Source organism: Physella acuta, unplaced genomic scaffold, assembly GCF_028476545.2.
Source record: "Physella acuta isolate Inbredline_101_S28 unplaced genomic scaffold, ASM2847654v3 ptg000276l, whole genome shotgun sequence".
NCBI classification, from domain to species: Eukaryota; Metazoa; Mollusca; class Gastropoda; family Physidae; genus Physella; species Physella acuta.
In genome coordinates, this window is record NW_026731795.1 from 324,104 (window position 1) to 351,633 (window position 27,530).

General features: G+C 33.6%; 4 protein-coding genes across 4 annotated transcripts; 1 reads left to right on the top strand and 3 right to left on the bottom strand.

Moving 5' to 3' along the window:
• Positions 1 to 5,744: 5,744 nt before the first annotated feature.
• Positions 5,745 to 9,880, bottom strand: LOC131939395 (putative inhibitor of apoptosis). Its single transcript, XM_059297678.1, has 6 exons — positions 9,241 to 9,880; positions 8,210 to 8,385; positions 7,839 to 7,896; positions 7,353 to 7,463; positions 6,590 to 6,706; positions 5,745 to 5,952 (listed from the first exon to the last, which is right to left on the bottom strand). The coding sequence occupies exons 1-6, from the start codon at positions 9,878 to 9,880 to the stop codon at positions 5,753 to 5,755; spliced, it is 1,302 nt and encodes a 433-aa protein (XP_059153661.1). The 3' UTR covers positions 5,745 to 5,752.
• A 3,701-nt stretch (positions 9,881 to 13,581) lies between these two features.
• Positions 13,582 to 16,714, top strand: LOC131939396 (uncharacterized). The gene is made up of 7 exons (XM_059297679.1): positions 13,582 to 13,777; positions 14,152 to 14,333; positions 14,575 to 14,782; positions 14,910 to 15,182; positions 15,774 to 15,860; positions 16,031 to 16,052; positions 16,606 to 16,714. Exons 1-7 carry the CDS (start codon positions 13,645 to 13,647, stop codon positions 16,682 to 16,684), a joined length of 984 nt encoding a protein of 327 aa, XP_059153662.1. The 5' UTR covers positions 13,582 to 13,644; the 3' UTR covers positions 16,685 to 16,714.
• Positions 16,715 to 19,881: 3,167 nt separating this feature from the next.
• Positions 19,882 to 21,966, bottom strand: LOC131939416 (uncharacterized). The gene is made up of 3 exons (XM_059297703.1): positions 21,796 to 21,966; positions 20,928 to 21,206; positions 19,882 to 20,186 (listed from the first exon to the last, which is right to left on the bottom strand). Exons 1-3 carry the CDS (start codon positions 21,950 to 21,952, stop codon positions 20,011 to 20,013), a joined length of 612 nt encoding a protein of 203 aa, XP_059153686.1. The 5' UTR covers positions 21,953 to 21,966; the 3' UTR covers positions 19,882 to 20,010.
• Positions 21,967 to 22,520: 554 nt separating this feature from the next.
• Positions 22,521 to 26,666, bottom strand: LOC131939397 (uncharacterized). Its single transcript, XM_059297681.1, has 5 exons — positions 26,633 to 26,666; positions 25,195 to 25,388; positions 24,602 to 24,809; positions 23,455 to 23,742; positions 22,521 to 22,732 (listed from the first exon to the last, which is right to left on the bottom strand). Exons 1-5 carry the CDS (start codon positions 26,664 to 26,666, stop codon positions 22,521 to 22,523), a joined length of 936 nt encoding a protein of 311 aa, XP_059153664.1.
• Positions 26,667 to 27,530: the final 864 nt, after the last annotated feature.

A 27,530-nucleotide genomic window follows, 5' to 3' on the forward strand; every position in this document is an offset into this window, starting at 1 on the left:
AGCGCGGCGCCTATCCGGTAGTGTAATCTAGGGGGGGGGGGCTCCTGAAAGCGCCACTCTACGTCCCTGACACATGGGCGGACACCGAAGTGTGCTCTACTTCATTATTTCGGTGAGTAATTAATGTACACTCAAGGTTTTCATGCGGTAGTGTAGGTAAACTATATATATATATATATATATATATATATATATATATATATATATATATATATATATATATATATATATATATATATATATATATATATATATATATATATATATATATATATATATATATATATATATATATATATATATATATATTATTATAAGACGAACTAAAAAGTTGGAAATAATTGAATTTCTAGAAATATATAATAATATAATAAAGCACTACTATTTAAATACCTTTGAAGAACTACGTGGATAATTTATTACATTTTGTAAAGGTATTCAATAAATAGTATAGAGATACACCCTTTTCTTTTTAGTTTGTTTTAATAGGTGTACATTATTGTGTATTTATTTTCTACATTTAGTTCATTTTTTTTTCAAGTTAATAGTATATTAAAACTGTTTTTTTTTTCCAATAGTTGAACAGTTTTTGTCTGAATCCATAAAAGGCTTCAGAGAAAAAAAAAAAGGTGAGGGAAAATCTTACCATTTTCATTCAACGACTCAATAACACTAATTCATTGCGTATCTCAAGGGAATGACAACAAAATGAAACATGAAAATATAGCTCTGAACATTTAGTAGTTTGATAGTTGAAATTTTTGCCAATCTAATGCTCTATTGTTAAATTCGTAGAAAGTTAATTTTACAAATGCAACCAAAAGTAAATATTGATTCGAATTTTTATTGTATATTACCTTGTTTGTTAATTTAAAACGTATGTACAAATCTATAACTAACATCGACAACAGTTATTTTAAGTAGGCTAAATATCAAATTAACATATCGTCGCTACTGATTAAGTGAAGTATAATCAGAAATAAATAGATCAAAGTAATACAAAATTTAAACCAAAAAATGTTTTGAAAATAACGTTACAGTTCTCGAAGTTTGAAGAGGTTTAAAAAAGCCTCAGGATGAATAACAACTATTCGGTTGTCAGAAAGATCCCTGAAAAACCATACGTACACAATATAATAACACACGTGTATATATATATATATATATATATATATATATATATATATATATATATATATATAAATATATCTATCTATATATATATATATTTATATATATATATATATATATATATATATATATATATATATATATATATATATATATATATATATGTGTGTGTGTGTGTGTGTCTGGGCCTGGCTGGCTTTTGGGAGTTTATATAAATACTAACGGGAAAGTTTTTGCAAAAAAAATAATAATTTCGGAGTCGAATCACCCCGGTATTGTGTAATGCGATTTTTTTTTCTGTTTAAGGTATATTAGGAAAAAGTCGTATGCGGTTTGACACCGTACAAGCGATTTCCTTGGTTGATAGGTGAGGTTACTCCTGAGAATCTGTTTGTGAAAACAAAATCATAGAAAATAAAATTCTGATGCGGCTTTACGCTCAGAAATTACGAATTCGATTGGGCGACCTGCTTAGGGGATAATACTTGATTCACTGATAAAACAACACCATGCAGATACGCCCAACGGTTGAGTGACCCACGTGAGCATGTTGAATACTTTAATTATATAAAAAAGGCTATACATTAAGGATAAGGAACAATATTCTTTCATTAAATCGAATCAGACGAATCTTCCGGCACCCTTGCAGGGTGCGATTTGGCGCAAAGGGATCCCACGTGCACTATGGCGCCTACGCTCGTTTAAAAACTGCGATACATTATGGATAGGTTGGGCTACTATACTCGCTCACGAACTCGAGACCGGTGTGTCGTGATGCGCCTCAGCGTAATGGCGATTTGGCGGCGTATTCATTTTGCAACTAAATCTTTTAAATAACGTAAATTCTAAGGAACAATATTATTATTATCACTCCCGCTTTATTTAAAATACACATTATAAATTGTGGTAAAAATTTTTAAGCCATGTTTAAACTATGCTTTATTTTCGATACAATAAATAGCACCTACAATTTCCTTAATACAGGCAAGGACTTGAAATCATCTTTTTCAACTTCCGTGATGAAGTTCAATCTTAACGATCTACGCTCGGAAAAAAGGTATTGTGTCAATTATAACTATGCTATACAATGTTAAGTACTTATTTATAAATTTTACCATAACCTTCGCTAACCTCTTATACGTAAGATATGTGTTTAGTTTTTTTTTTTTTTGTGAATTTATTTACTTTTTAAAAAAAATGCAATGTATAATGTGTGAAATTACACTGGTGTATAATTGTCCCGTGTCACCGTACTTTAACGCTAGACACACGATGATACAACTTATACTTACAGGAGCTCCGTTGTTCGAGGAAAGCCATACGGCACTCTGGTAAAAGACTTGCTGTCGCAGTTAATGTTGGAAATAATATCGCAGTGGCATCTCACCGACGCCTGCACATTACCCCTGTGTAGTCTACAGGCCTGGGCCTTATCACCTGTCGTCTGGGCGGAACACAATGTCTCCAGGCGAATCGAAAGTACGAACAGCAGTGGTCGTAACGTGAATCGAATGTTATCTCTATTGTATTTCATTTTTTTTTTTTACAATTTTTGACTGAACATCATTACTAGATATTGGGTTAACTTGGATAAAAACAAACGTTGAAAAGTTGTATAATACAATGTAGATATGTTTTTAAGTGTATATCTACTATCTTACACTACATATTACATCGCAAAAAAAATGTTTGCTACAAGTTATTTTATGTTAGTCATCTTTATCACGACATCATTTTTCGACTAGCTTGCTATTTAATACACGGTTTACAACACTTACTATGAAAATAGTAATGTATATACTACAAAGTCATTAAACTATCATTTTAAGACGTGTAATAGATCTAGATCTATAGCGCAAAGATAGTTTCCGTATTATGAAACCTTGTTTGATAGAATGATTCACATCTATTTATATCTATTTTCTTTTTACAATTTAATTCTGTGTTTGTATCCTGTTCCGGTTTGAATGCAATGCTTTATGGTTTAGTCACAGCGCAAAATGTCAGATGGTGCGAATACAAGTGGGGACTGTGGGGCTTTGAAAAGCATTTCGTTAACTTAAATGTTCTGGATGTTTAGTCATTGTAAGGTATAGATCTAGGTAGATACTATGATTCGATCAAATAATATAAAATTGTAAATAGTTAATAATTGAGAGTTCCATTGGATAGTGTCATCTACGTAGTTTTCGTTAACGGATGTATTTTACTTATAGGTTAGGGACATCTCCGTCAGTTCAAGTCAGGTGAGGTCAGGTGAGGTCGGGTGAGGTCAAGTTAGGTCAGTTTAAATCATGTTAGGTCAGGTTAGGTCAGGTTAGGTCAGGTCACGTTAGGCACGTTAGGTCACGTTAGGTCAGGTCAGGTCAGGTCACGTTAGGTCAGGTCACGTTAGGCACGTTAGGTCACGTTAGGTCAGGTCAGGTCAGGTCAGGTCAGGTCGGGTCGGGTCGGGTCAGGTCATGTCAGGTCAGGTCAGGTCAGGTCAGGTCAGGTCAGGTCAGGTCAGGTCAGGTCAGGTTAGGTTAGGTTAGGTTAGGTTAGGTTAGGTTAGGTTAGGTTAGGTTAGGTTAGGTTAGGTTAGGTTAGGTTAGGTTAGGTTAGGTTAGGTTAGGTTAGGTTAGGTTAGGTTAGGTTAGGTTAGGTTAGGTTAGGTTAGGTTAGGTTAGGTTAGGTTAGGTTAGGTTAGGTTAGGTTAGGTTAGGTTAGGTCACGTTAGGACAGGTTAGGTTAGGTTAGGTCAGGTTAGGACAAGTTAGGTTAGGTTAGGTCAGGTTAGGTCAGGTTAGGTCAGGTTAGGTTAGGTTAGGGCTAAAATCGTCCTAAATACAATACATATTTTGCCGTGATATATTCTGTCTAATATATTTTGCCTAAGATCAATTGTCCTGGAATCCGCCGTAAATCAGAAAAATGGTCATTAATAGATTGCTCAATGTTCCGGTTAGGTCTTCTACGTTGTACAAGAAGTGCAACAGTTACAAGCTTGGAAATATACGACCGGTGAGGATGGAATAAAACATCAAAACAATATTTTTAGGATTAAAATGAATCGGAATTGAACACTTAAACCCACTCTATTTTGTTGAAATGATGACTCATACGAAATCAAAAGCAATACAACGAAATTTAATAGTAGCGTTAAACATGAATTAAAGAAACACAATAAATAAATGTCACATTCAAAATGTATATAGGGGGCCTTCTTTAAATATATCACGATAAATAAAACAAGTATCATATTAAATTCTGCCTAAACAGTAGTTTACGATTCGTTTGCGTTAAATAGCAAAAAACAAATTAATCTGATTGCACTTCCTTCCTTAAACAACATTCATGAACAAAAATATATATGGATGACGTAAACCGAATTTGTAATTAGTTTGTTAGCTTGTCTTACATCAGCAGTGTAACGAGGAGGGGATGTGAGGTCTGCACCGGGGACTTTATTTATGGGGTGACACCAGGGGCGTAGCGAGGGTGGGGGGGGGGGGCGGGGGATGCGGACGGCACCGGGTGACACCATTTAGGGGGTGACACCAAAGAAAAAAATAGCAAAATATATAGAGAAATATGATTATTCCACTTATTAAGTGATTAGTTCGAGTGTTAAATAGTCTTTTAAGAGGTACAAATCGAAAGTTTGAGTGGGGGGGGGGGGGGGGGTGCAAATCGAAAGTTTGAAAGGGGGGGGGTAAAAGTTAAAAATTGAAAGTTTGTCCCCGGGAAGGGTTGCTACGCCTCTGGGGGGTGACACCATTAAGTGCCGCACCGGGAGACACCCGACCTCGCTTGGGTGACACCAAGCCGAAACATAGTTACAGTTACTGTTAAAACACTGTTAAAACAGTGTTGTCCAGTTAACATTAGGGAGAGGAGCGATATCAAAAGGAAAATGCGAAATTGTTGGAAAGTGTAGGGTAGTACCATAGATATCCGCACTAGAGAGATCTCCACCTATGTTACGCCACTGATTTTGACCACAGTTTTGAACAAAGCTCCGTGAATGAACTTAGCTATTTTAGCCTTGATCTTCTTCTTGAACTAAACGTATGTAATTGAAGTCTTCTTGCGGATGTGGGATGGCGTGGTCCGGTGGTAGATTATACAAATTCCAACCCTAAAGGCTTGTGTTCGAATCAAGGGTTCGTGTTGGTACCACGTTAGGGAAAATAAAAGATGTTGGTCATAATGCTGAACACACTAACACTTTATTTTCATTGGTCACAGAAACAGGTAAACTCTACTTTATCTGCCCCACAGACAGTGAGGTTGGAAAACTATTTTACTTTAGATATTTACCATTCTGATTGCACTGTTTACACAACACTTTTAAGAAAATCTATGTGAGTTACACTAACCCATTCAGTGTTTAGTATGATTGCATATTATTAAACGACCCTTCTAAACAACATCGACATCATTATTCCTTTGTGGCCCCTGGGGAGCAAAGGGCTGCAATCACACATCTCCATCGGACTCGGTTTTGGGCTGCTCTCTTTATCTGTGCCCATGTGAGCCCAGCTGTTTTCGCCGTTCTTCTCTATGTCTTCCTTAGCCGACCCACCCTCCTTTTGAACAAACTAATGAACAAATCAAATGTCTTTTCAACTGGAAGGCCTTAACCGATGTAGGCCCGAACAGTTCCTTGGATTTTCTTCCTGCAGACGGGGCAGTCCTTCATGGCAAAGGCACACTCACTGCAGGAGACCAGGTGGCCACAGGGTAGGAAGACAACGTTGACCTCCCTGTCCATGCAAATTTTGCACGTCGTTTGATGACGTAGCTGAAGATTCTTCTCTTTGATTATCCTCAGATGTTCTAGTCGAAAATAAATATCAATATATATATATATATATATATATATATATATATATATATATATATATATATATATATATATATATATATATATATATATATATATATATATATATATATATATATATATATATATATATATATATATATATATATATATATATATATATATATATATATATATATATATATATATATATATATATATATATATATATATATATATATATAACCCATCTTCGGCAACGTTCAAAATCCAGCACCTATGTCTAATTAAGGAATATTGAGCACTCTAAAAAGTTGAAGTCTATGGGTCTAGTGAAGTAGAGTTCACCTCATTCTGTAACCTCGGCATATTAAGAAATCGTGTGGTCAGCATTATACCCAGCCGCCTTTACTTTCTCTAACGTGAGTTACGTACTCATCAGAGCTGGGTGGACTTAAGGGCGTTATCTGATTTGAACCCATTTCGATCTCAAAACTTTCTGATTTGTATCTAGCGCTGTACCGCTATGCCACAACATCCTATTAGGCAACACGACACATCGATATGAGCTTTAAAGTACACCTCAGTCCCCATTAATAGCCCAATATCCATAAATCGAGGTTAAATCAAACTTTCTGCTGTTCTACTGACCTTTATTTTCAGCTTCATCCAGCGGTTCCAAGTCTTCGCGGGACTGAATAAATGTTTTTCTCGTGGAACCAGATTCTCGCAATTCCTCCAAAATCTCATCGGCAGACAGTTGTCCATCTACGGGAGAAAGTTTAAAACAACCGGTTAAATCTGTGACCATCCTACTCTAGTACATCAATCTATATCGGCTAACATCACAATGACCACCCTACTCTAGTACATCAGTCAATATCGGCTAACATCACAATGACCACCCTACTATAGTACATCAGTCTATATCGGCTAACATCACAATGACCATCCTACTCTAGGTAATCAGTCTATATAAGCTAACATCACAAGGACCACCCTACTATAGTACATCAGTCTATATCGGCAAACATCACAATGACCATCTTATTCTAGGTAATCAATCAATATCAGCTAATATCATATGACCATCATACTCTAGGTAATCAATCTTATCGGGTAAAATTATAGGACCATCTAATTCTAGTACATCAATCTAAATCAGCTAAAATTATGTGAGAGTCTTATTGAAGTACATGTTTACATCACCGTTACCATTTACTCTAGTCCAACAATCTAAACCAAACAACACTACCATAACCTTTTTATTCAAATACATCAAACTAAATCATCTAAAACCACGTAATTATCCTACTCAATTACATCATATTAAATTAACTAACATCACCCTGAGCTTCTTATTCTAATACAGCACACTAATTAATCTAACACAACCCTTAAAAGAATGCCTTACTATTTTCTTTAATGGTCTGTGCAGCAATTAAAACATCCACCGACGAGTATCCTATCTCTACGACTGACCGGACAGCGGCGTCTCTGAGTAGACTACCATTCTGCTCGCAGCCTACAAGAAAACACCACGTATTGAAAAATATTTATCATACATGTAGGCCTACTTCTAGAGAAATTGGCATTCAAAATAATCAAAAAATATTGCACAAAATAATGTTTGGCTATTATGATGTTTATATCCACATTTTCTTTGCTACATTAACTAATTGGCTTTGTCGTTTAACTGTTTTATTTTCAAGCAAAATTACGATCATAAAAATTAATTTCCGGTTGTATATTATTATATTCCGGAATCTCTCAACCCAATGCTAAATGCTTTCAAACATAAGCTTCTTTACAGATAAGAATATAAACACATAAATTAAATATTGATATACTTAAACAGAAGTTAGACCGTCGTTATCTAAAAACATTTATTTTGCCTCACCTAATTTACTCAGCTGGTAGCTTGCTCCCATTTCAGATTTCACAGAGTGTAATGTAATCTGAAAATATAGTTTTCGTGATAATATGGGCTTATATATCTTAATATAAATGTATTGTAGGCCTATGTAATTCTGCTGTTTCTTTTTTTAATTTGACTGATATTCATCGTAAATATTCGTAAAGTATGTAATACAGTACCTATTCTATTTGTATATTCATAGATGTATTGCTAACTAAATTTCCACTTAGAACATAAAACGCCCCCCCCCCCCCTTTTATGCGTGTACTGTACTAATGACACTATTGTGCCAGTGTTGTTACTGTACTAGCACAGGGCTTATGCTAGTCTTTTAAATCTATTCTGAAGCTTACCTTTTCATGTGATTCGTTCAACTTCTGCACCGCGTCTATAAAGTCTTGACCTAGGCTCTGACGTACAAAGGCACACCTGGGCATCCACCTGGCGTGTTCCACCCACGCATCGTCGTCTTTCTCCCAGCACCTGAGTCCCAGGTGGCAGTAGAAACACCGCGCGCAGTCGCCGTAACCTGAGAGTGGAGAGTTCATGATCGAATCACCTCTGGCTTTAATGCTTTTGCTAGTTATTGTTATATAGCGTATTGGGGGAGGGGGGGTGGGCTAGAGGTAAAGCGCTAGATTTTCTAGCTCGAATTTGGGCACAAGTCAGCAAAACTTCCCCGAGACCACCCAGCTCACCTTAGGGATACAAAGACCGCAGGGCTTAGTGCTGACCACATTATCTCCCCGTATGCCGAGGTTATCCGGCCCATGTGTCTAGTGCACAGAGGGGAAAAAATGCTGGAATGGTGCAATGCCAGTGCTTGTAGTATAGTTAGAGATACGCAGACAAATTACTTTTTGAAAACAAATCAAGCTCTCATACCATTATCTATATATGACCGCATTGTTAAATAGTAGAGTATACATCAGTCACTCTCCAATTATTTATTAAATTAAGACATTTGGTGTTTTTTACCCGTATGGATTTCCTACGTATAACTTACTCTAAATTGAATAAAAATCTAGCTACAATATTTCTACGTGTATGTATATAACGAGGAAACATAATGTATATTATTAGCCATATAACCGACATCCATGAGCTTGACTTACATGTCTAGACAAAATAGATGTGAACTGGTTTGGTTATTTCGTATAATCAACATTCGATATGAACACATTCAATTATACTTTGTTGGGGTAAGTCAAATGTTTTCTAGTTTTGTGCATGATTGAATTTCCAATTCATCTGTACTTTACTCTTATGTTTTAATCAAAACGAGACATAATCTGATACATTACGTATTTTACAACACAACTAAAATGTGTATTCATGGCACATACAAACCACATAATATTTTTATACAGTGTATATTTCTTACCTGCATAGTACAATCCTGCCTCAGCCAGAACGTCTTTGGTTAGATGATGATCACTGGGCCAGTTTTGAAAACTCTCCAAGCGCTTCACTTTGAGAGCGTATTCTGGAACTTTTGGTCGATCGGTCACGATTCCTAGCTCAGCGTAGGTTGGTGGTCGACCGGGTTTACGTTTGTGATCTCCCCCCGGGGGTGCGGCCTGTTGCACGGCCTCTGTGACTGAGAGTGGTTTATGTGAAGGGGGGTGTGAGTTTGAGGTAACGTTTGTTTTAGTTTCAGATTCTCCATTAGCTGAGTGCGATATTGTACTTTGTGGTGATGAAGCTGTTGAAGATGGGACTGTAGAACACGTAACAGGCAAATTGGTGTTAGAATTGTTTGATATTTGTATAGATGTAGAGTCTCCGATCGATGTAGATGAAAAACTACTATTGTTCGAAATAAGTGCTGTTGAACTAGCTAAAGACGTTCTTGAACTACTTATCTGCCAAATTGTGGTCGAGCCAGATGATGTTGAACATCTTAATGAATTCGAATTTGTATTTGAAGATATACTACAATTAATCTGGGGTGTAGATAGTTGAAGCTCTGTGTTTCTAGGCTGATTACTTTGATTCAACTTCGGGCTGTTGAAGTAAACCATAATCTCTTGCAGCTTTGAATCAGACCTGAGCGAAAAAGCCACATTCCTACACGCTATCCCAGTCAACATAGGACAGCTGGGAGATAACTCCGTATGAACAGAGTGTATCGCGTCGTTAAAACGCCAGTCGCGTTTCCTCCCCTTACAGAAAACACACATGACACTGTCGTCAGAGTCTCTGCCCGTGCCCACGTACACAAACCCCTCCCGGGCTAACGACACGGGAGGCTTGACACAGCTGTGTGGGTAGGTGCTGAACGTGGCCAGTCGGTAGAGCTCATGGTTCAACTGTTCCCATGTTAACCTGTGGATCTCTGTTGGATGCCAGACTTGGTTGTCTTGGGTAGATACGTCCTCGACCTCTCTTGACGGCCTACATGTTGAGTAAAATACCATTTAGTAAACAATATATAAAACGATAACATTGTATGAATACCTGATGTATATATACATTGAATTATATATATATATATATATATATATATATATATATATATATATATATATATATATATATATATAAATTATAAATTTATATACATATAGTTACATGTATTTATATATTTAAATTTATGTATACATTTGATATACAAAAACTATTTGATTTTCGATGTATTTGTTAATTAATATATTGTTTTCCTCGATGAAATTCGTAACGAATATAAAGACATGAATTGTACCATGATTGATTAAACATGGGGAGAGACTATTTTCTCCTGAAACTGTCCTAAAATGAGACGATTTTACTTTACATTCGAATCTGTAAATGTGTCAGGACGGTTAGGCTTATATATCACGGAGCAGAGAAAGGTTGACACCGGTTACAGATGATAACGATTTCCCGTACGTATATATAAATAGATTTGTTTCGTTTGACTGGGGAGTAAAGGAAATACCCGCAGGAATACATAAGGAAACGGTGATCGGGAAAACAGCTAGCATGAAATCGGAAAAATATATTGTGATAAGAATGGCTATGCAACCAATGCAGTTGTAACACAATCAAACTTTGTATATTTTTTAATTGAAAAAACTTTTGTTCGCTTCACAAATGTCATCGATTAAAAACGATTCTTATAAAGACAATTTACTGTGGATATTTCCAATATGTTAGAAATGTCTATTTCTGATATTTTTGAATAATTACACACACACATTTGTTTAAGTATGTGTATGCATATGTATATTTATAAATATATGTGTATATATGTATACATTTTTATTGTGCATATATTTTTATGTATATGGATATATATATATATATATATATATATATATATATATATATATATATATATATATATATGTATATATAAATATGTATATATATATATATATATGTATATTTATATATATATATATATATATAGAGAGAGAGAGAGAAACTTCACACCTAATGAAAGAGATATTTAATAAATATATATGTGTATTTATTTTTAATAATATTACATAATTAAAACCAAAACTGTCATGTTTATTATGAAGCTGGATCTCACTCTTTTGGCTGAGAAAAAGCTACCATTTCGAACCTAACTTTCCTTGGGTTAGATGACGTAGACCTCTATTCAACCCATTGTCTAGAACTTCGTATGCAAGTTAAAGCTGCACCTGAATCGTGTAGCTTTAATATTGTGTGTTTATACTGAGTCAGGCTATGTAGTAAAAAAACGTTACTGAAGTGTTAGTTATCTGAATTACTTCCTGGAAGGCCCCGTCAATCTCCCGTGGGAAAATCTAAACACCCAGGACGTCTGTGCGGAACTACCATTCCAGTTTAGCTTTGGCTATATTTTTCTTTAAGATAGCCTACACCTTGTTGTCTACCATTATCATTGATTACGATTATAATTAAATTAACAATCGAGTTAGTGATATATATATATATATATATATATATATATATATATATATATATATATATATATATATATATTTGGCTGCAATGAAAAAGATAGAACAAATTATTTACTTTAAATATATAATAATACACTGTTATTTAAACAGCTGTAAGGAAAAGCGAGGTCACTATATAATATAGGCTACTTTCACACCCACGCTTACCCAATCAGTGTTTCTTTCAGACTATTTTTATTCGGGGGGGGGGCGGACTACAATTTCAGGGGTGTGGAGGACACTGTTAAATGTATGTATTCTCTACATAAATTCCATTTCGTTCGGGAGGTAGGAGGGCGGTAGACTTTCTTCGGGGGACTCCCCCTCCCCCCACCCCCTGAAGACCTGCAGCAGAGTTTATGATTCAACGACCAGAGCATAAATGTGATTAAGAGGACAGTACTACGCCGAGCCACCCTGGTTTCCCTTTGTCAGGTACCCATTAGAGCTTGTAATGTAACGTAAACGGCAAAGATCAAAATAAAAATACATTTATTATCCTTTACAAAGATTACAATTTTATCTGAAAACATTATACAAAAATATTATTCCAGTCATTTCAAACTAAAAGTAAAAACCTCCTTCATCTTGAACTGCTTAGTAAACATTTTACTGTGTTTTCAGCAACGTTTAACCCATTGACTAATGTCAAGTATAATAACTCAACACCGACTTTTTTACTCAGCCTATGACTCACATATAAAATGTTTGACAAACACTTCTATAACATCAACTTTATAGGTCTAACTTAACTTAATTAACGTGTAATGTACACAGGCGTGTCTTTGGTTAACTTCCAGCTGAAGATACAATTTTAACTTAAGCTCCTTTGTAATGCAGGAAATAAAATGTCCCGGCTCATACAATCTGGAAAAATGTATAGGCTAGGATTTTTTTCTGCTTGTTCTCTGCCTTTACGGCGAGTAGTTTCTTGCACCATCGTCTAACAATGTATTGTGCATTAGATCATATTCACAAAATGTAATTTTAAATAAGTATTTTGAACTGGTATAATGTGTCTGTAATGCAGCTACAATAAAAGATAAGTTGTATCGCGAATTGAAGTTATAATGTAGGCCTATGTGTAAATATACATACACAGAAACACACACACAAACAGTGTTTCTTCCAGACTTTTTTCTCCGGGGGGGGGGGGCACTTGAAATTTTCGGGGGTGGGGGGGGGGGTGGTGGTAGACTTTCTTCGGGGGGGGGGGGGGCGGACACTGTTAAAAGTATATATTTTCTATATAAATTATATAAATGTCATTTCGTTCGGGGGGCGGTAGAAATTTTTCGGGGGGGGGGGGCTTTCCCCCCCCCCCCCGAATAGATGCCTGGAAGAAACTCTGCACACAAATACACACACACACATATATATATATATATATATATATATACATGTCTTTTTGTGTGTGTATTTGTATATATATATATATATATATATATATATATATATATATATATATATATATATATATATATATATATATATATATATATATATATATATATATATATATATATATAAAATTCCAGTTTAGCAACCATCAACTAAAACCCAAAACTGAACAAAAGTAGGTGTCTTATCGCGGCATATGTACTAAATTCCGTGGAAAATAAATCCGAACCAAACTTTCTAAAAAAAATTAAAAAACTCATCGTCATGATGAAATGTCCAAATAACAATTTTGCTGTACATTGAGCAACTATAGAGAGTAAATTTTAGTATAATGTCAAGTATACTTAATCACCACCGACCTTTGATTTCCACTCAGGTTCTGAGTCACAACTTAACGAAACTTATGTGACAGTTGTCTCACAGGGGTAGAGTTAACACAGTCAATCGAGTAAAGAGTAGGTTTCACACGCATGGTGTTGGTACAGTTATTGTTAACTTTTTATATGACTTTACTTTGTAATGAGAGAAATGAGAAACACACGGTTCGAACATTCAGTAAAATGTTTGGGCTAGGATTTATTCTGCTTTTTCTTAGCCTTAACGGTGAGTAGTGTTTCATTCTATTGTGTCGAACATTTTTCTTATGTCGTATTTTTAGAGATACGTAAATAGGTCTTAAAAGACTGTATTCTAAATTGAGAAATTGTAGCGCGCTCTAGGGATATTTTAAATTGTTAAACACACACACACATATATATGCACGCACACACACACACATATATATATATATATATATATATATATATATATATATATATAATACATATTTGTTTATTTGTTTATTTTTTTATTGTATTTATGTATTTATTTATATTTTATCAAAAAAGTATTTAATTGTTCTGAACGTGTGAATAGATAATCATAGCAAAGAGAATGTTCTATGATAACGAAGAGTAGGCCTATAACTGTATCTACAGCTGATGTTGAGTGTCTATTCCAATGGACAGGCAGTGACTTTCATACTTCATGTAGTAAAGGTTTGATAACAGGTCTAGACTTTGCCATAATAAAAGCACAGGTGATTGGTTCATCGTTGCCTCAAAGCAGCAAAACCTTCAGGATTGAAACCACTACAGACGGTGGAACTAATTTCACACATGTAAGTTGTTAATTAAGCTGAAGTTATGAATACCTTTGCTTGGAATTACACAAAAAGTTTGATATCTTCAAATTGCATAATAACGTTGATTTTTTTTTTTAAATTAAACATATGTCGTACAATTTTAACTCATGTTGTAAGATTTTAACTAAACTAAAATGAAAGTAATTGTTAATTTAAGTTTTGTATAATGCAACTTATATGACATATTAAAGTTTCTTTCAATGCACATTTTTGTCAGTTGTGCCTTGTAGATCTCAACAAACAATGTATAGGTCAAGTAAAAGGATTTTTTTGCTACTGTAACTACACGGATAACAACATGATTTCTCACATTGTCATTAACATACCAGTATCTAGCCGCTACAGTGAATCTTCGATGCGTGGCTGCCTTAGTATTGACAAAAAAAAATTACACTGTAAGGATCAACGACTCCCAACAATGTCTAGTATGTGAACAGTAAATCTCAAAATTATATAATCTTTAAATATCCTTAATTTAATAGGCTATTTTTAAAAACAATTTGTTTTTGTGAAAAATTCTTCGGTTAATATAGCTCATTCATCTGTTCTTAGATTTAACATATTCCTTCAACAATAAAAGTCTTCCTATGATATCCGATTCATACAAAGAAACTGTGAACGGTGACACAGTCAAGATTTGTTGTCCTGATTCACCGTCCCCGTGTGCTGTGTCCATACCTCAAGAAAATAAGAACACAACAGCAGAACGTTGTATTAATCACGTCATCAAACCTAACAGCAATAAGGAAGTTATAAACTTAACCATAACCTTTGTTATATGTGATGAAAGAAAAAGCATTAATGTAAGCTTTGAAGTTAACTTAGGTAAGTACACACTTTATAAAACATGAATTGAATAAAAAAAGAATAGACGAATAAACCAATAGAAGAAAAAAAATATAATAAACAAAATAAACAAAATAAACAAATAAACAAAATAAAACAAATAAACAAAATAAACAAAATAAACAAATAAACAAAATACACAAAATAAACAAATAAACAAATAACAAATAAAAAAAACAAATAAACAAATAAACAAAAAACAAACAAACAAATAAAGAAATAAACATAAAAAACAATTAACAAATTAACATATTAACATATTAACACATTAACACAATAACACATAAACAAGTTAACAAATTAACAAGTTAAAAGTTTGCAAATTAACTAAGTAACACCTTAACATATTAACAAATAAATGAATAAATGAACTAATAAAAAAATAAAAAAAATAAATACATAAATATATAGGCCTATATATATATATATATATATATATATATATATATATATATATATATATATATATATATATATATATATATATATATATATATATATATGTAATATATTAGTTTATTTATTTGTTTATATATTTAACTATGTTGAGTTTATTTTTTTCATTGATAGAGGATACAGGAGGCAATTACTGGATATTTGTTATCATAAGTGCTGTCATCTTTTGCATTATGATTATTGCAGTGATCGTCGCAATAGGTAAATAATTTATAAATGCTATCAAGAATTAGTATTAATCATCGATTAATTGAACCATGTCCAGTTAGAAGATTGTATTATCATAACATTCAGATAATGAAAACAAATAATCCAGAAATTAATTATTTTACAAAAGTTTACGCGTGTATTAAATTTTTTATATTTTGCAGCCCAGAGAAAGCATTTGAATAAGTAAGTATTTCTAATGTAAGACTATTTTCATTCGAATAATCTATCTAAATTATTTGATAATTTATAATGCAAAAACCTATTTGGTTGTTAAAACTAATTTTTACACTTGATTGATATTTACGCACATTCTGTTAGTCTATAAAATAGCAGAATACGACATAAATTGTTATTAATATTAAATAATTTGTTTTTCTACTGAAAGAATCGTAAAAATTAAATTTAAATGTCGATGATGCAGACAACAGTTTTCTGTGTTATATATAGTGGGTAGAGTTATACGTAAATTATATATATATATATATATATATATATATATATATATATATATATATATATATATATACGAATAAATATTAACCTTGTTTGTTTGTTTGTATTAGTACAATCTAATTGTTGCGCAATAAAGGAATGCATCCTGTTAATACATTCTTTCAATACAAAACACTTTATACACATTGTAATCCTTATTAGCAATAATACTTGTGATATGACATGATAGGATTTTGAAAAAAAAACTGTGTGTGTATTCATGTGTGTAATTTTTTCCCTACAGACCCGAAAAACGCCAACGAGATTTCAAATGCTATTTCAGTGATTATATTACTCCGGCTTACGATTTGGAATCATGTTAAAGCTAATTGGATGGAAATAAAAAGAGAGCCTTCTTTACTTAAAAAATATTACATTGTATATACATTTAGTATAGAATTGTAAATTATTTTTAATCAAATTATATTATTGTAATATAACTGTAATTGGTTAAATATATGTCAGTTAAATTATGCTTTCCTTTAAGCTCAATACAAATATTATTTAGGAAAATTATACATTTGAAATAATTGAATATAAAGTACTATACACTAAATGTGAACTCATATCAGAACAAAGTTTAATGAAATTTTTACTTGACAACGTAGACGAGTTACAAATACTTTGTTACTTGTGACTAGTTAAAAACAAGGAAGTATACAATGTCATCAACCATAAGTATTTCATTTTTTAAGTCAACATGTTTGTAACTGCTCTTTGTCCCCACCTATTAAGATTTGTATTGTCTAGCTTATGATACAAAAACTTTTGTATTTCAGTGGAGTTTTTAAAACAGTTTTAATATCTTATATGCTATTTGACTTCCTTGTAATATGATATTTTTGCAATGATAAACAGTTTTGTCTTCTTAGCAAATATTGTTTTAATTCTTCAATCGTGTTTACACTTTTTGTTTTAAAATTTTAATATTTTTTTAGAATGCAAGTTTAAGTTACAATACAAGTGCAAACATAAAGTAAAAAAATATTGAAAATGAAAATATGTGAGGTATTCAAACATGAAAGGTTATATATCTGAGACCAAAGGACTGGGAAATTAGTTTAAACTGGACATGAAACAATACTGCAATCAGCGATCTGTTTATCATGATCTCACTTTCTCGAATACAATCACTTTCAGCTCAGACGTTCACTAATTAGTGATTGGGATGGCAGTGTGAGCTCGTAACCAATCTCACGTGACAATGTATATAAGCACACCAACAAAAACTCTGCAGTTAGGTAACACAATATGGTTTAATCGTATTGCTTTCTCATCCTCATTAAACATCAATCTTCCACTTTTCTAACCCATCCTTCAACTGTCCTCCCAGTTCTTTCCTACACACCTCCTCTCTCTCGCTAACACAACCGCTGTCACTCGACTGTCCCTTGTACCCTCGTTCGCCCCGTACAACAACATACACGTTAACACACACGGCCTCGCGTATCGCTACAGTATATTATATACAAACATGCAGAGATCCGTCCCACGTATACACCTTTAGTACACATGACATCACCACAGACAGGTCTACGTGTCTGACCCATTTAACCAGCCCACTAGACGCGTCAGTTTCCTCCTGGTTTTTTCTTCCTTCCCAAGTGCATGGCGTTACCTGGTTTACCTGAGCTGTTCCGACAATGGATAACTGGAGCCAGATTCCTAACTCGAGCGCATTCTACCATTAGACCATGTTATCCCCTTGTGGTCAGTACTATGTTCAGCCACATTATATTATAAACAACAGTGTTTCTTTCAGACTTTTTTCTCAGGGGGGGGTACTTGCTATTCCGGGATGGAAGGGACTAAATTTTCCGTGGGGTGGGGGGGGGGGGGAGAGGGGCGGACACTGGTAAAGTAAATATTTTCTATATAAATTATTTTGTTTGGGGGGAGGGGGGCGGTAAACTTTTTTCGGGGGGGGGGGAGCCTGGAAAAACTGTGTTAGGCACTGTAGTCCTATGACATCCGAGACTTTTTTGGTGTAAACTAAAGTTGTTGACGAGTTGTCATTTCTCAGATATTATCGTTACAGTTATTTAATTTAAAGCACGAATACTAATTGAATCAAAACGTTTTATTTTTTTAAATCACGTAGTAATTGTCTGTTATTTATAGTTACCGTCTTGCTGGAGCGTTATTGGTTCATAATACAAACAGTTAGGATTTCAATAGTTGTTTCAGTTTTTGTGTCAGATATGTAAATTAATTTATATTTTATAAAATAGTATGTTAAACTATATTCGAAGGCCTTGCAGTGTATAGTAGGGGACGCAGAGCTTGGATAATTTATTGACCTTTTTAAAACTGGGTATTATCTATGTAGACCTACTCTTATGGCTTGGTGAACTAACGATCCAGTGGACTCGAATTTTTAAAACAGTAGTTCAAAATATATGTACACATGTTTTTCATGTATAGCATGTTTTATTATTTATATTCTCGGCACATTTAACAAAGGCAAAACATCTCACTTTGTATTATTCCGTAAATTTTACATGCGTATTTCTATATATAATTCAATTTAGTTATTTAGTACTACGTTATTGTAATGTAAAATGATGTCAACAATAAAAATTAAAAAAAAAACAATAAAAGTGTTGTTATATGTAATCAAACCGTTTGTACAGTATAACAAGCAGTACAAAAACTAAAACAATAACACAACAAAAAACAATAGAAATATCAATGTATCAGTGTGATTAAAGTATCGACATCTCGGTTGTATCAGTCAGATCACTTGGGGTAACGTACTCCATACCGTCAACACAATGTTGACGACTAATCGTATGGGGATTCGGTATTTCAGGCCTGGGTATTGCGGTTCTACCCCACTGTAAGCTTGGCTCCGTGTTGGAGAGATCACTGGAAAGTGTGTAGATAGGGGGACGATTGATGTACTTGAAATTTTCAATGGGGAAGTCACTCTCCTCCACCACAGCGTAGATGTGCTCGTCTTCAGGCAGGTTATATCCCTTGTTTCCAGCGTCTGGAGTGCTGTAAGTGTAACACAACAGAACAATACATGTATTTCTTGTAAAATTAGTCACTTTATATATTAGATCTTTATATTATTCACAGAGGTTTATTATGTCGCTGCTAGTTATAGTTGAATTCAATACGTTATTTTACTCATACTAAACAATGCCGAATAATTCAAAATATTTTGCAATATTGCAATGTTTCAACGCTTATTAAACAAAAACTCTCTTATAATATAGAAACCCCTGATATAATAAACTAAATATTTTATGTAAATATGATAGGAAGAAATCTTACTTGATTCTGGCACTCCTACTTTTCTTGCGAGCTTTGATATAAAAAATTAAAAATTAATTTTTGAAAACAATAAATTTAAATCAATAGTATTCAGAATTAAACATGCATAGCATTTTACAGTTTTTAAGGTCTAATTGAATCAATCAGATTGTTTTGTCCTCTATACTTGCACATCACACTAAGTGAAAGTGATTGAATCTTGCATATGTTTTAATGTATCTCACGTTTTAGAGGAATATTATTTATTATACAGCTGTTGTTTAGTTCATGTATGTTTCTACATTATTATTTTTCTTTTTCATATATTCATAATTCAGTCTCAACTACTACGTTTTACTTGTAAAAGACATGAGTATTTTTTGTGTGATTATAGATGTAAATTATCTACTCGTATAACAACATTTCCAAAATTGTAAAAGTTAAAATTACCTTTAACGTAAGATATAGCACAAACAACAAATAGAATCGTCACAATTACTGCTGCAGCCGGTGTTGTGACTTTAATTAATAACGTATCCATTTTCATGAATGAAGTTAAGAGATCTATGAAGAAAATATGTATAATAATCGTATTATAATTTTCTTTACGAACAGCAATACATTTCTTTTAGTCTATTAAACTGAATTGGTAGATTGATTTATCTTAATCCTATTTTCTTTTCGCATAAGTTATGTTGTATTGTGTTTTGCCCATAACATTGCTTAGAGATAGGGTTAGGTTTGGTTTTAATGAAACAAGACATAGTAGAGCTTGGGACTGTATGGTCAAGTAGTCGAACACAAGACTACAAACTTAAACGTATCGAGTTCGTGTTTAAGTCTACGTAGCACTAAAGTAACCGAAAGATCATTGTGCTTTAAACAAAAAAGCTTCCACAGTTCAAACTACATAAATAATTAAGCATCAGCCCATTGATCATCAGATGTAAATTACAGTTTTAATCAGAGGCGTAGCGGGGGGGGGGGGGGGGGGGCTTGGGGTGCGGAACGCACCGGGTGACACCATTTAGGGGGGGGTGACATCAAGGCAAAAAAATAGCAAAATATATAGAAAAAACTTGAGGGGGTGTAAATCGAAAGTTTGAGGGGGGGGGTGCAAATCGAAAATTTGAAAGTTTGTATCCGGGAAGGGTTGCTACGCCTCTGAGGGATGCCGCTCTCTAAGTGCCGCACCGGGTGACACATGACCTCGCTACGCCACTGGTTTTAATCTAGGAGTATCTTAAAAATTGTCTATACCCATATTATTAGATAACCTCACGTGATAATCTGACAATACTTTACCTGAGTCTTGCAAAAACCTCACAGGGATTGTATACTCCATGACGTCACAGACATCTACTATCAACTGCGCAGTGCCGTTGTCATGGTTACTAAAGTTATACGCGACGCAAGGGACGCCTGATGCGACGACCACGTCATTGGACACGATCTTTGTCCTGCAGGGTAATGGGGAATCTCTGCAGCATGCCTTAAGTTCAGATACATTGGTGTCAACTACCGGTTTGTTTATTAGAAATGGTAGATTCAATTCATTGACTGTGAGCTTTATCTCAGATATATCTGAAAATCAGTTTTGGTAAATGTGGAATTCCAAGTCCAAGCAAGGCTAGTGTTAAATATTAACACAATCTATTTTTCTTAATTTTTACTTTGTGACATTGATAAAATCAATTTTAGAGTACATAAAAATAAAATATAAAAGACAATGATTTACGTGCATTATAGCTGTCTATCTTTAAGGAAGTTTGCTGTCTTTGTAGTTTATGATACAAACATATTTATTATGCCTGAGCAGCAGAGTTTCTCCCAGGCAAGAAAGTCTACCGTCCCTTCCCCCTGAACGAAATGGAATTTATATAGAAAGTATATATTTTTAACAGTGTCCGAACCTCCCTCCCTCGAAATTTTAGTATTTAATCCACCCCCCCCCCCCCCCTCCTCAAAAATTTCAAAAGCCCCAAACCCTCCGTAAAAAAACAGTCTGGAAGAAACTCTTCTGAGCAGTATAAGCAAAACAATTAATTGTCTCTCTATTAATAAGAGCAAAAAACAGTACAATTGCTGTATCAATAATGTGTCTATTGTCTATGAAATGTAAAATCAACATTCATATATATTATATATTTGTGGATGAATGTAGTAATCTTACTATAAATCTTGGGAAAACTTTGAACGTTGCTGTAGATGAAAGATGTTTCGCTGGCCAGCACACCCTGGATGTGTGCACCACTGAATCGCCTGTCTGCGGTAATGTTGACCACAATGTGGTGCGTGTTGGTGCTGTCTGTGTGGTTACAGTAACACATTTCTTCTTGGGGATGTGTACATCCTTGGACGATAGTTACGTTGCATAGCTGTAAAAAAAAGTTAAATGTGTGTAGACCGGTTTTTTACGCTGTTTTTATACGCTTTTGCTTAACCTTCTTCCTCTGTTGTCAGTCATCCGTCATAGATCGAAATGCTCGAGCAAAATTTCGGGCACTTCTAACTGACAGATTCGTTTCAAAATTGGCCCGTAGATCAAGACTTGAAGACAATGCAATCAAACATTAAATTTGAATTAATGTGTTCATTTCTATGAATTAATTAAACGTTTGTCCATATTAGTAGGCAGACTTATCTAACTATTCAGCACAATTTTACGCGCGTTATCATGTTCATTAGTTACGCAATAGTTATTAGTTATGAAGTTATATTACGATAAAAATTTGAAGTACTGAAAAAAAATGTATAAAATGTTTTAATAACAAGTTTTTATGTAATTATTCACTAAAAAAAAGCAGAAAATTAATTATTTTCTTTACATATATAATATTACAAAACTATTACAATTAAAATTCTGCATATCTAACTTAAGCATATATGTATTGTAAATTAATGCATTTTCCTTCGCATTCTTACTTCGTGAAAGTCAACATCCCCAAATTTCTTGGTAACAAACTTGACAATTGAATTCTCCTGGGTTAAGCAGACTTGTGCTTTAAATACAACGTTATCTGCCCCGTGCCTTAGGCCTTCATGACAGCTTGTCTGACTGTCTTCCTGCCTGTAATTCATTAGTTTGATACTGGCATTTACATTGGCACCTATAGTGGGAAAAAACGAAATGATAATCACATACTGATGTCATTAAAGCAAATCAGTTCAAGACTTTTATTTCATCAATGTAATATTTACGTCATAGATATCAGCTTGTTAAGGCCAGGCCCGAGACATGTGGGCCAGATATTATATGCCTCATTTGCTTTAATTACCTCGGCTAACTGGTTGAGAGTGCAGTCAATATTTTCTCCTGCCTTTAATGTGAGTCAGGTACTCATCTGAGCTGTGTACACCGGGACGTTCTACTATTTCAGGATACGAACTCGAAACTTTCGGATCAGCAACAATGAGATCTACCATTCGACCACGCCGATAGCAAACGCCATGCAGTGATCAATCCGGCATATTCAAAAGCCATTTAGTCACAATTTACTGCGTCGCGGCCAGACTTCTGCTCCTGAGCCGGAAAGTCCGTGTCACGAATGTCATGCCACTTTTAATTACTCTAACGTGAGTATAGGTGAACATCACACAACCTAGAGCCCGAGAATTGAGAACATTGTCCCATTCGAAATCGGTTCGTTGGAAAATGTGACAAAAAAGCGAATTCTAATTATTGATGATACTCAATTGCTTTACATTTTAACTTCCTTTTCACTGTTGTAATACATTTTTATTATTTAATTAATTAGTATTGTACTTTTTTCTCCTCAAAATTCACTTTGATACATTAAAGCGAGACAAAAAAGAAAGACGCAAAGTCTACCTTTCTTATGTGTGTATTTGATCCAATATTTTTGACTGACAGCATTGCAAACAGTGTACCTTAGTTCTACCATCTGACTGTCTTTCAAACTTAATGACGTCAGGTTAAAGTCCACACAAGTTTCTCCAACACGACCGTTTGACTGGTCAGTTACAATGTCGATGTGGCAGGGTGAGGGCGAGTTCAAGCAACACACACGGTTCTCTATAGTGTAGTTGTCGACCTCGTAGTTGTCTGTTGTTGTAGGTAGAGGTATGTTGTTCAGCTGGAGTTGTACCTCGGACATATCTCGAAAAAAATGTAAAAATGCAATTAGAAGAAGAAAAAACTGATTTTTTACCGCGGGTGTAATCATGATTTTCAGTTAAAGTACATGCTTTGTTTTAGTTTAGGATAATAACGGTGTCCAAATAAGACATAATTATATATTTAATTTTCTAATGTTGAAATATTTAAATATTTGCATTGTTTTATGAATCGGTAATGTTTAAAATAATAATTGGGAACAGCAATACAGCTTTTTTAAATGTTGAATAAGGTATAACTATTATACGTTTTCTTTTTTTTCTATTTATTAACAAGGTTGGCCAAGCGATTGTACTCTAACCTACTGAGATATCACTTTACATTGAAAATATTTATCAAGCTAAGCTTATTCGTAGTATAGACCTCTAGCTGAATAATAAAGCCATCCCTTTACAAAAAGGAAAATTCAACACTTGCCCCAAAATAAAATCGAATAAAACATGAAGTAAGATTCATGAACACTCTCCGAGTATTGCACACACTCTATTTACATGTTACTTTTTTACGCATCTATTTTTCTCTCATCATGAAAGGTAAACAGGTTTATGTCTATAAAAAGTTCTTGAGTCCACCCAGCTCTAATGGCTACCCCTCAAACGTTAGAGAAAGTAAAGTTATCTGCGCATATTGATAACCCCACTTTCTTAATATAAGTCAAAGTCACAGGTTAATTAAACATGGCCCCAGGTTCAAAGGGTAAAGGCAAAGACAACTTGAAAACTAACTCACGACATTCGCTAATCAAATATACAGTCGATTTCCAGACAGTTGAGGAAAATTCAAATTATTTGCTGGTGTGTAATATGTATATAATTTCTCATGTTATTCATCTTTTACTTACTGTAAATTTTAGGAAACCGTTGTGGTTTGCTATAAATCGGCTGATCCGTCGAGTGGTTGATGTACCCTCGTATCAGAGCCTCGCTGTAACGTTTTTGTGCCAGTAGGTTAATTTCGATATCATAAACTTCTATTTCAAATGTGAGTTTACAGGTACATATCGAAGGGTTGTTCCCCTTGCATCTGGGCCCTATTTCAACTAGGCAGAGCTTTAAGATAAAACCATAGAGTGTATAAAGCAATCTCTAATATGAGATTTAGGTTTAAACTATCTAAGGTGTATTGTACTAAGCAGTTTTCCTTTTTCTTCTTTACTTAATAGCTTCGATATAATGGTTTAATATACTATAGACTAAACCTGTTAAAATTAAATAACTTCGACCGTAATTAAATAACTCAAATACATACATATATATATATATATATATATATATATATATATATATATATATATATATATATATATATATGGATAGAGAGAGAGAGAGAGAAAGAGAGAGAGAGAGAGAGAAATGCACCTTTAAGAGAAAAAAAATTAAGGCAATGTTTTCAGCAATGGTGATAAAACATTGAGATTTAAATAACAACTATTACATGCTGATATGTTTGACCTCCATCTAGACTTGTCTGAAAACCAGTAAATCTGGACCATAAATTACTGAGATGCTTGAAATTTATCTTGGCATTAAAGGCAACGGTGTCCCTGTATTCTATCAATGACAGGGTGCAGGTTGTTTTGCTGTCTGTCTGCTTGTAGCTGTGCCATACTATGGAACACAAAACTAGGTCTGTAAGAGAAAAGCTTGGTGAAAATTATATAACAAAATGTTGACTAATTTAAGGATGAATTATTGTGTTAAGTTTTACATATACTAAGGTAAGAATGAGATTTTAAATGCTGAATTAAGTAAAGCGATGTGTGGGAGTTTTCCCTAGATTTACTTTAATATTTAAGTTTTTTAATACAATACAAGACAAACAATATGTTAATAATATAGCGTAAAAATAGTATACTACAAAGGAAACATTAACAAATCTAATACACATAAACCATCCGAGTAAGTTAAATTTTATACGACAATGTGCGAGTTTTTATCTAAATGTAAGTTTGAAAGAAATCGGTTCAGTTGAAGTGGTTACCTTCTGATCGCAAGTTTTTGAACGTGACAGACAATAGACAGATGAATCAAGATCAATCGATTATTGTATTTTTTTAGTTGAGAAATTGGAAATAGAGTAAAGTAAATATTTCTGAAATAAAGTACAACTTCCGGATACAGAAGGTCACTAAAATATTGACAGTAACCCAAGTAAACGATCATACACTTGTATATGCATTTTTATTTGCCTAAATGAAACAACACTCAAGTTATTCGGAAATAGGGTCAGGCACCATTTTCAATGAACAGAATTTGTTCAAATTTTAAAGAAAAATCTGTGCATAGAATGTTCACCTAAGGTAACCAGTACTAATATTATTGGCGTTTGAGAAACCTGAAGTAGAGTAAGTACAAAAACCACTTCCGGTGTCTGGAAATCGCTAACAGGTTGGTACAAAACTTAAATTATATGATATACGTATATATGAAAATACGTCAATATATCTACTCAAGTTATCATATTAACATCAGACACACAGACAGATAAAATCGTAAAACTAAATCTTTCCGAGTTGAAAAACGTAGATATTTGTCAAACCTCGATTTTATTTTTGCATGGTTACAATAATCCCTTAATAAGTGTATACGAGGAAATAAAACCTAAAGAAAAGAAAATATACTTTTGATCTTTTAACATTATCTAACAAAAAAATTGTAAACACAAGAGTAAGGTTTGCGATTTACAACACATTGATTGTGGATAAAAAAATTCTATATTATTTTCGTTTTTGATAAAAGCTATGCTAATCAAATCTAACCCACCTGGTAAATGTGATTTTAGACACGATACTGTTACAGTTATTTGTATTTTAAGTAAGTCTTTAAATGAACAATAATTCGTTTGTTGTGTAAATACATGTAAAATCCCTTACCCCAAACAAGCATTAAAGTGAATGAATTTCTCATTCTTGTATATATCCACATGGCTAGAAGAAGAACACTTCGATTGAACAACCACTTGCATAATATTCTCCTTAAAGCTTAAATACTTTTTCGATTATTTACGTGGCTTCTTTAAAACCGAAACTATGACTCATAATCTATGATTGAAGTTCAAAGTTAAGCACTTAAGTTAAAACATTATGTTAGTGGTTTAACTTTTATGTTTCCGTTATTTAAACTCATTATTTTTGCTTATATAAAAATAAAAGCACTTTATTTATCTTTTATTTATCTTTCTTATGATTGTTACAATGTAAGTAGGCCTATACAGAACAAACAATATCAAAAGTGTTGTTTCTTTTTAAAATTATAAGCTTTTATTTAATTTACAATGTTTGTTTGTTTGTAGATTTGTGGTAAATTTTGTAACTCAAAATCGTGAAGTGATTTAATTCAAACTTTTCAGATACTTTCGTCTTTAATGACAATGCAAACATATCTAATTTTTTTCTAATTAAATATTACGTTTGAAACTAAAATATATTTAAATATTACTATGTTTATTAATAAAAGCAGCGATAACAACAGAATTAGCCTCAAGCTAACACTCTATCAACCTAGCAACAACGGTGGACTGTTTTTCAATATCACGAGGATTCCGCAGACGCTGTAAATGGATATATAATCATCTTTAAGAAATCACGAGCTACTGTTTCACATATTTCTGTGACATCGGAAGACGAAGAGATAGTGTTGTCAGCACTATGTTTCGCCGCCTTTACTTTCCCTAACGTGAAGGGTTTATGCTGAGAAGTTCTACTGAAATGAACCCTGCATTTGAACGAGACTTTCCGGTTAGCAAACGTATGCTCTATCGTCCTACCACGC

Coding starts and splice junctions, on each gene's coding strand:
- LOC131939396 (XM_059297679.1), top strand. CDS start 13,645: ATGGTGTTGGTACAGTTATTGTTAACTTTTTATATGACTTTACTTTGT. Junction 14,783..14,909: donor ACGACTCCCAACAATGTCTA/GTATGTGAACAG, acceptor ATCTGTTCTTAG/ATTTAACATATTCCTTCAAC. Junction 16,053..16,605: donor CAGAGAAAGCATTTGAATAA/GTAAGTATTTCT, acceptor TTTTCCCTACAG/ACCCGAAAAACGCCAACGAG.
- LOC131939416 (XM_059297703.1), bottom strand. CDS start 21,952: ATGTGTTACTGTAACCACACAGACAGCACCAACACGCACCACATTGTG. Junction 21,207..21,795: donor AAGTTTTCCCAAGATTTATA/GTAAGATTACTA, acceptor ACTGATTTTCAG/ATATATCTGAGATAAAGCTC. Junction 20,187..20,927: donor GAGGTTTTTGCAAGACTCAG/GTAAAGTATTGT, acceptor TTTTCTTCATAG/ATCTCTTAACTTCATTCATG.
- LOC131939395 (XM_059297678.1), bottom strand. CDS start 9,880: ATGGTTTACTTCAACAGCCCGAAGTTGAATCAAAGTAATCAGCCTAGA. Junction 7,897..8,209: donor TGAACGAATCACATGAAAAG/GTAAGCTTCAGA, acceptor CTATATTTTCAG/ATTACATTACACTCTGTGAA. Junction 5,953..6,589: donor GGATGAAGCTGAAAATAAAG/GTCAGTAGAACA, acceptor ATTTTCGACTAG/AACATCTGAGGATAATCAAA.
- LOC131939397 (XM_059297681.1), bottom strand. CDS start 26,666: ATGAGAAATTCATTCACTTTAATGCTTGTTTGGG. Junction 23,743..24,601: donor ACGGTTTCCTAAAATTTACA/GTAAGTAAAAGA, acceptor ATTTTTTTCGAG/ATATGTCCGAGGTACAACTC. Junction 22,733..23,454: donor CAAATACACACATAAGAAAG/GTAGACTTTGCG, acceptor TTCCCACTATAG/GTGCCAATGTAAATGCCAGT.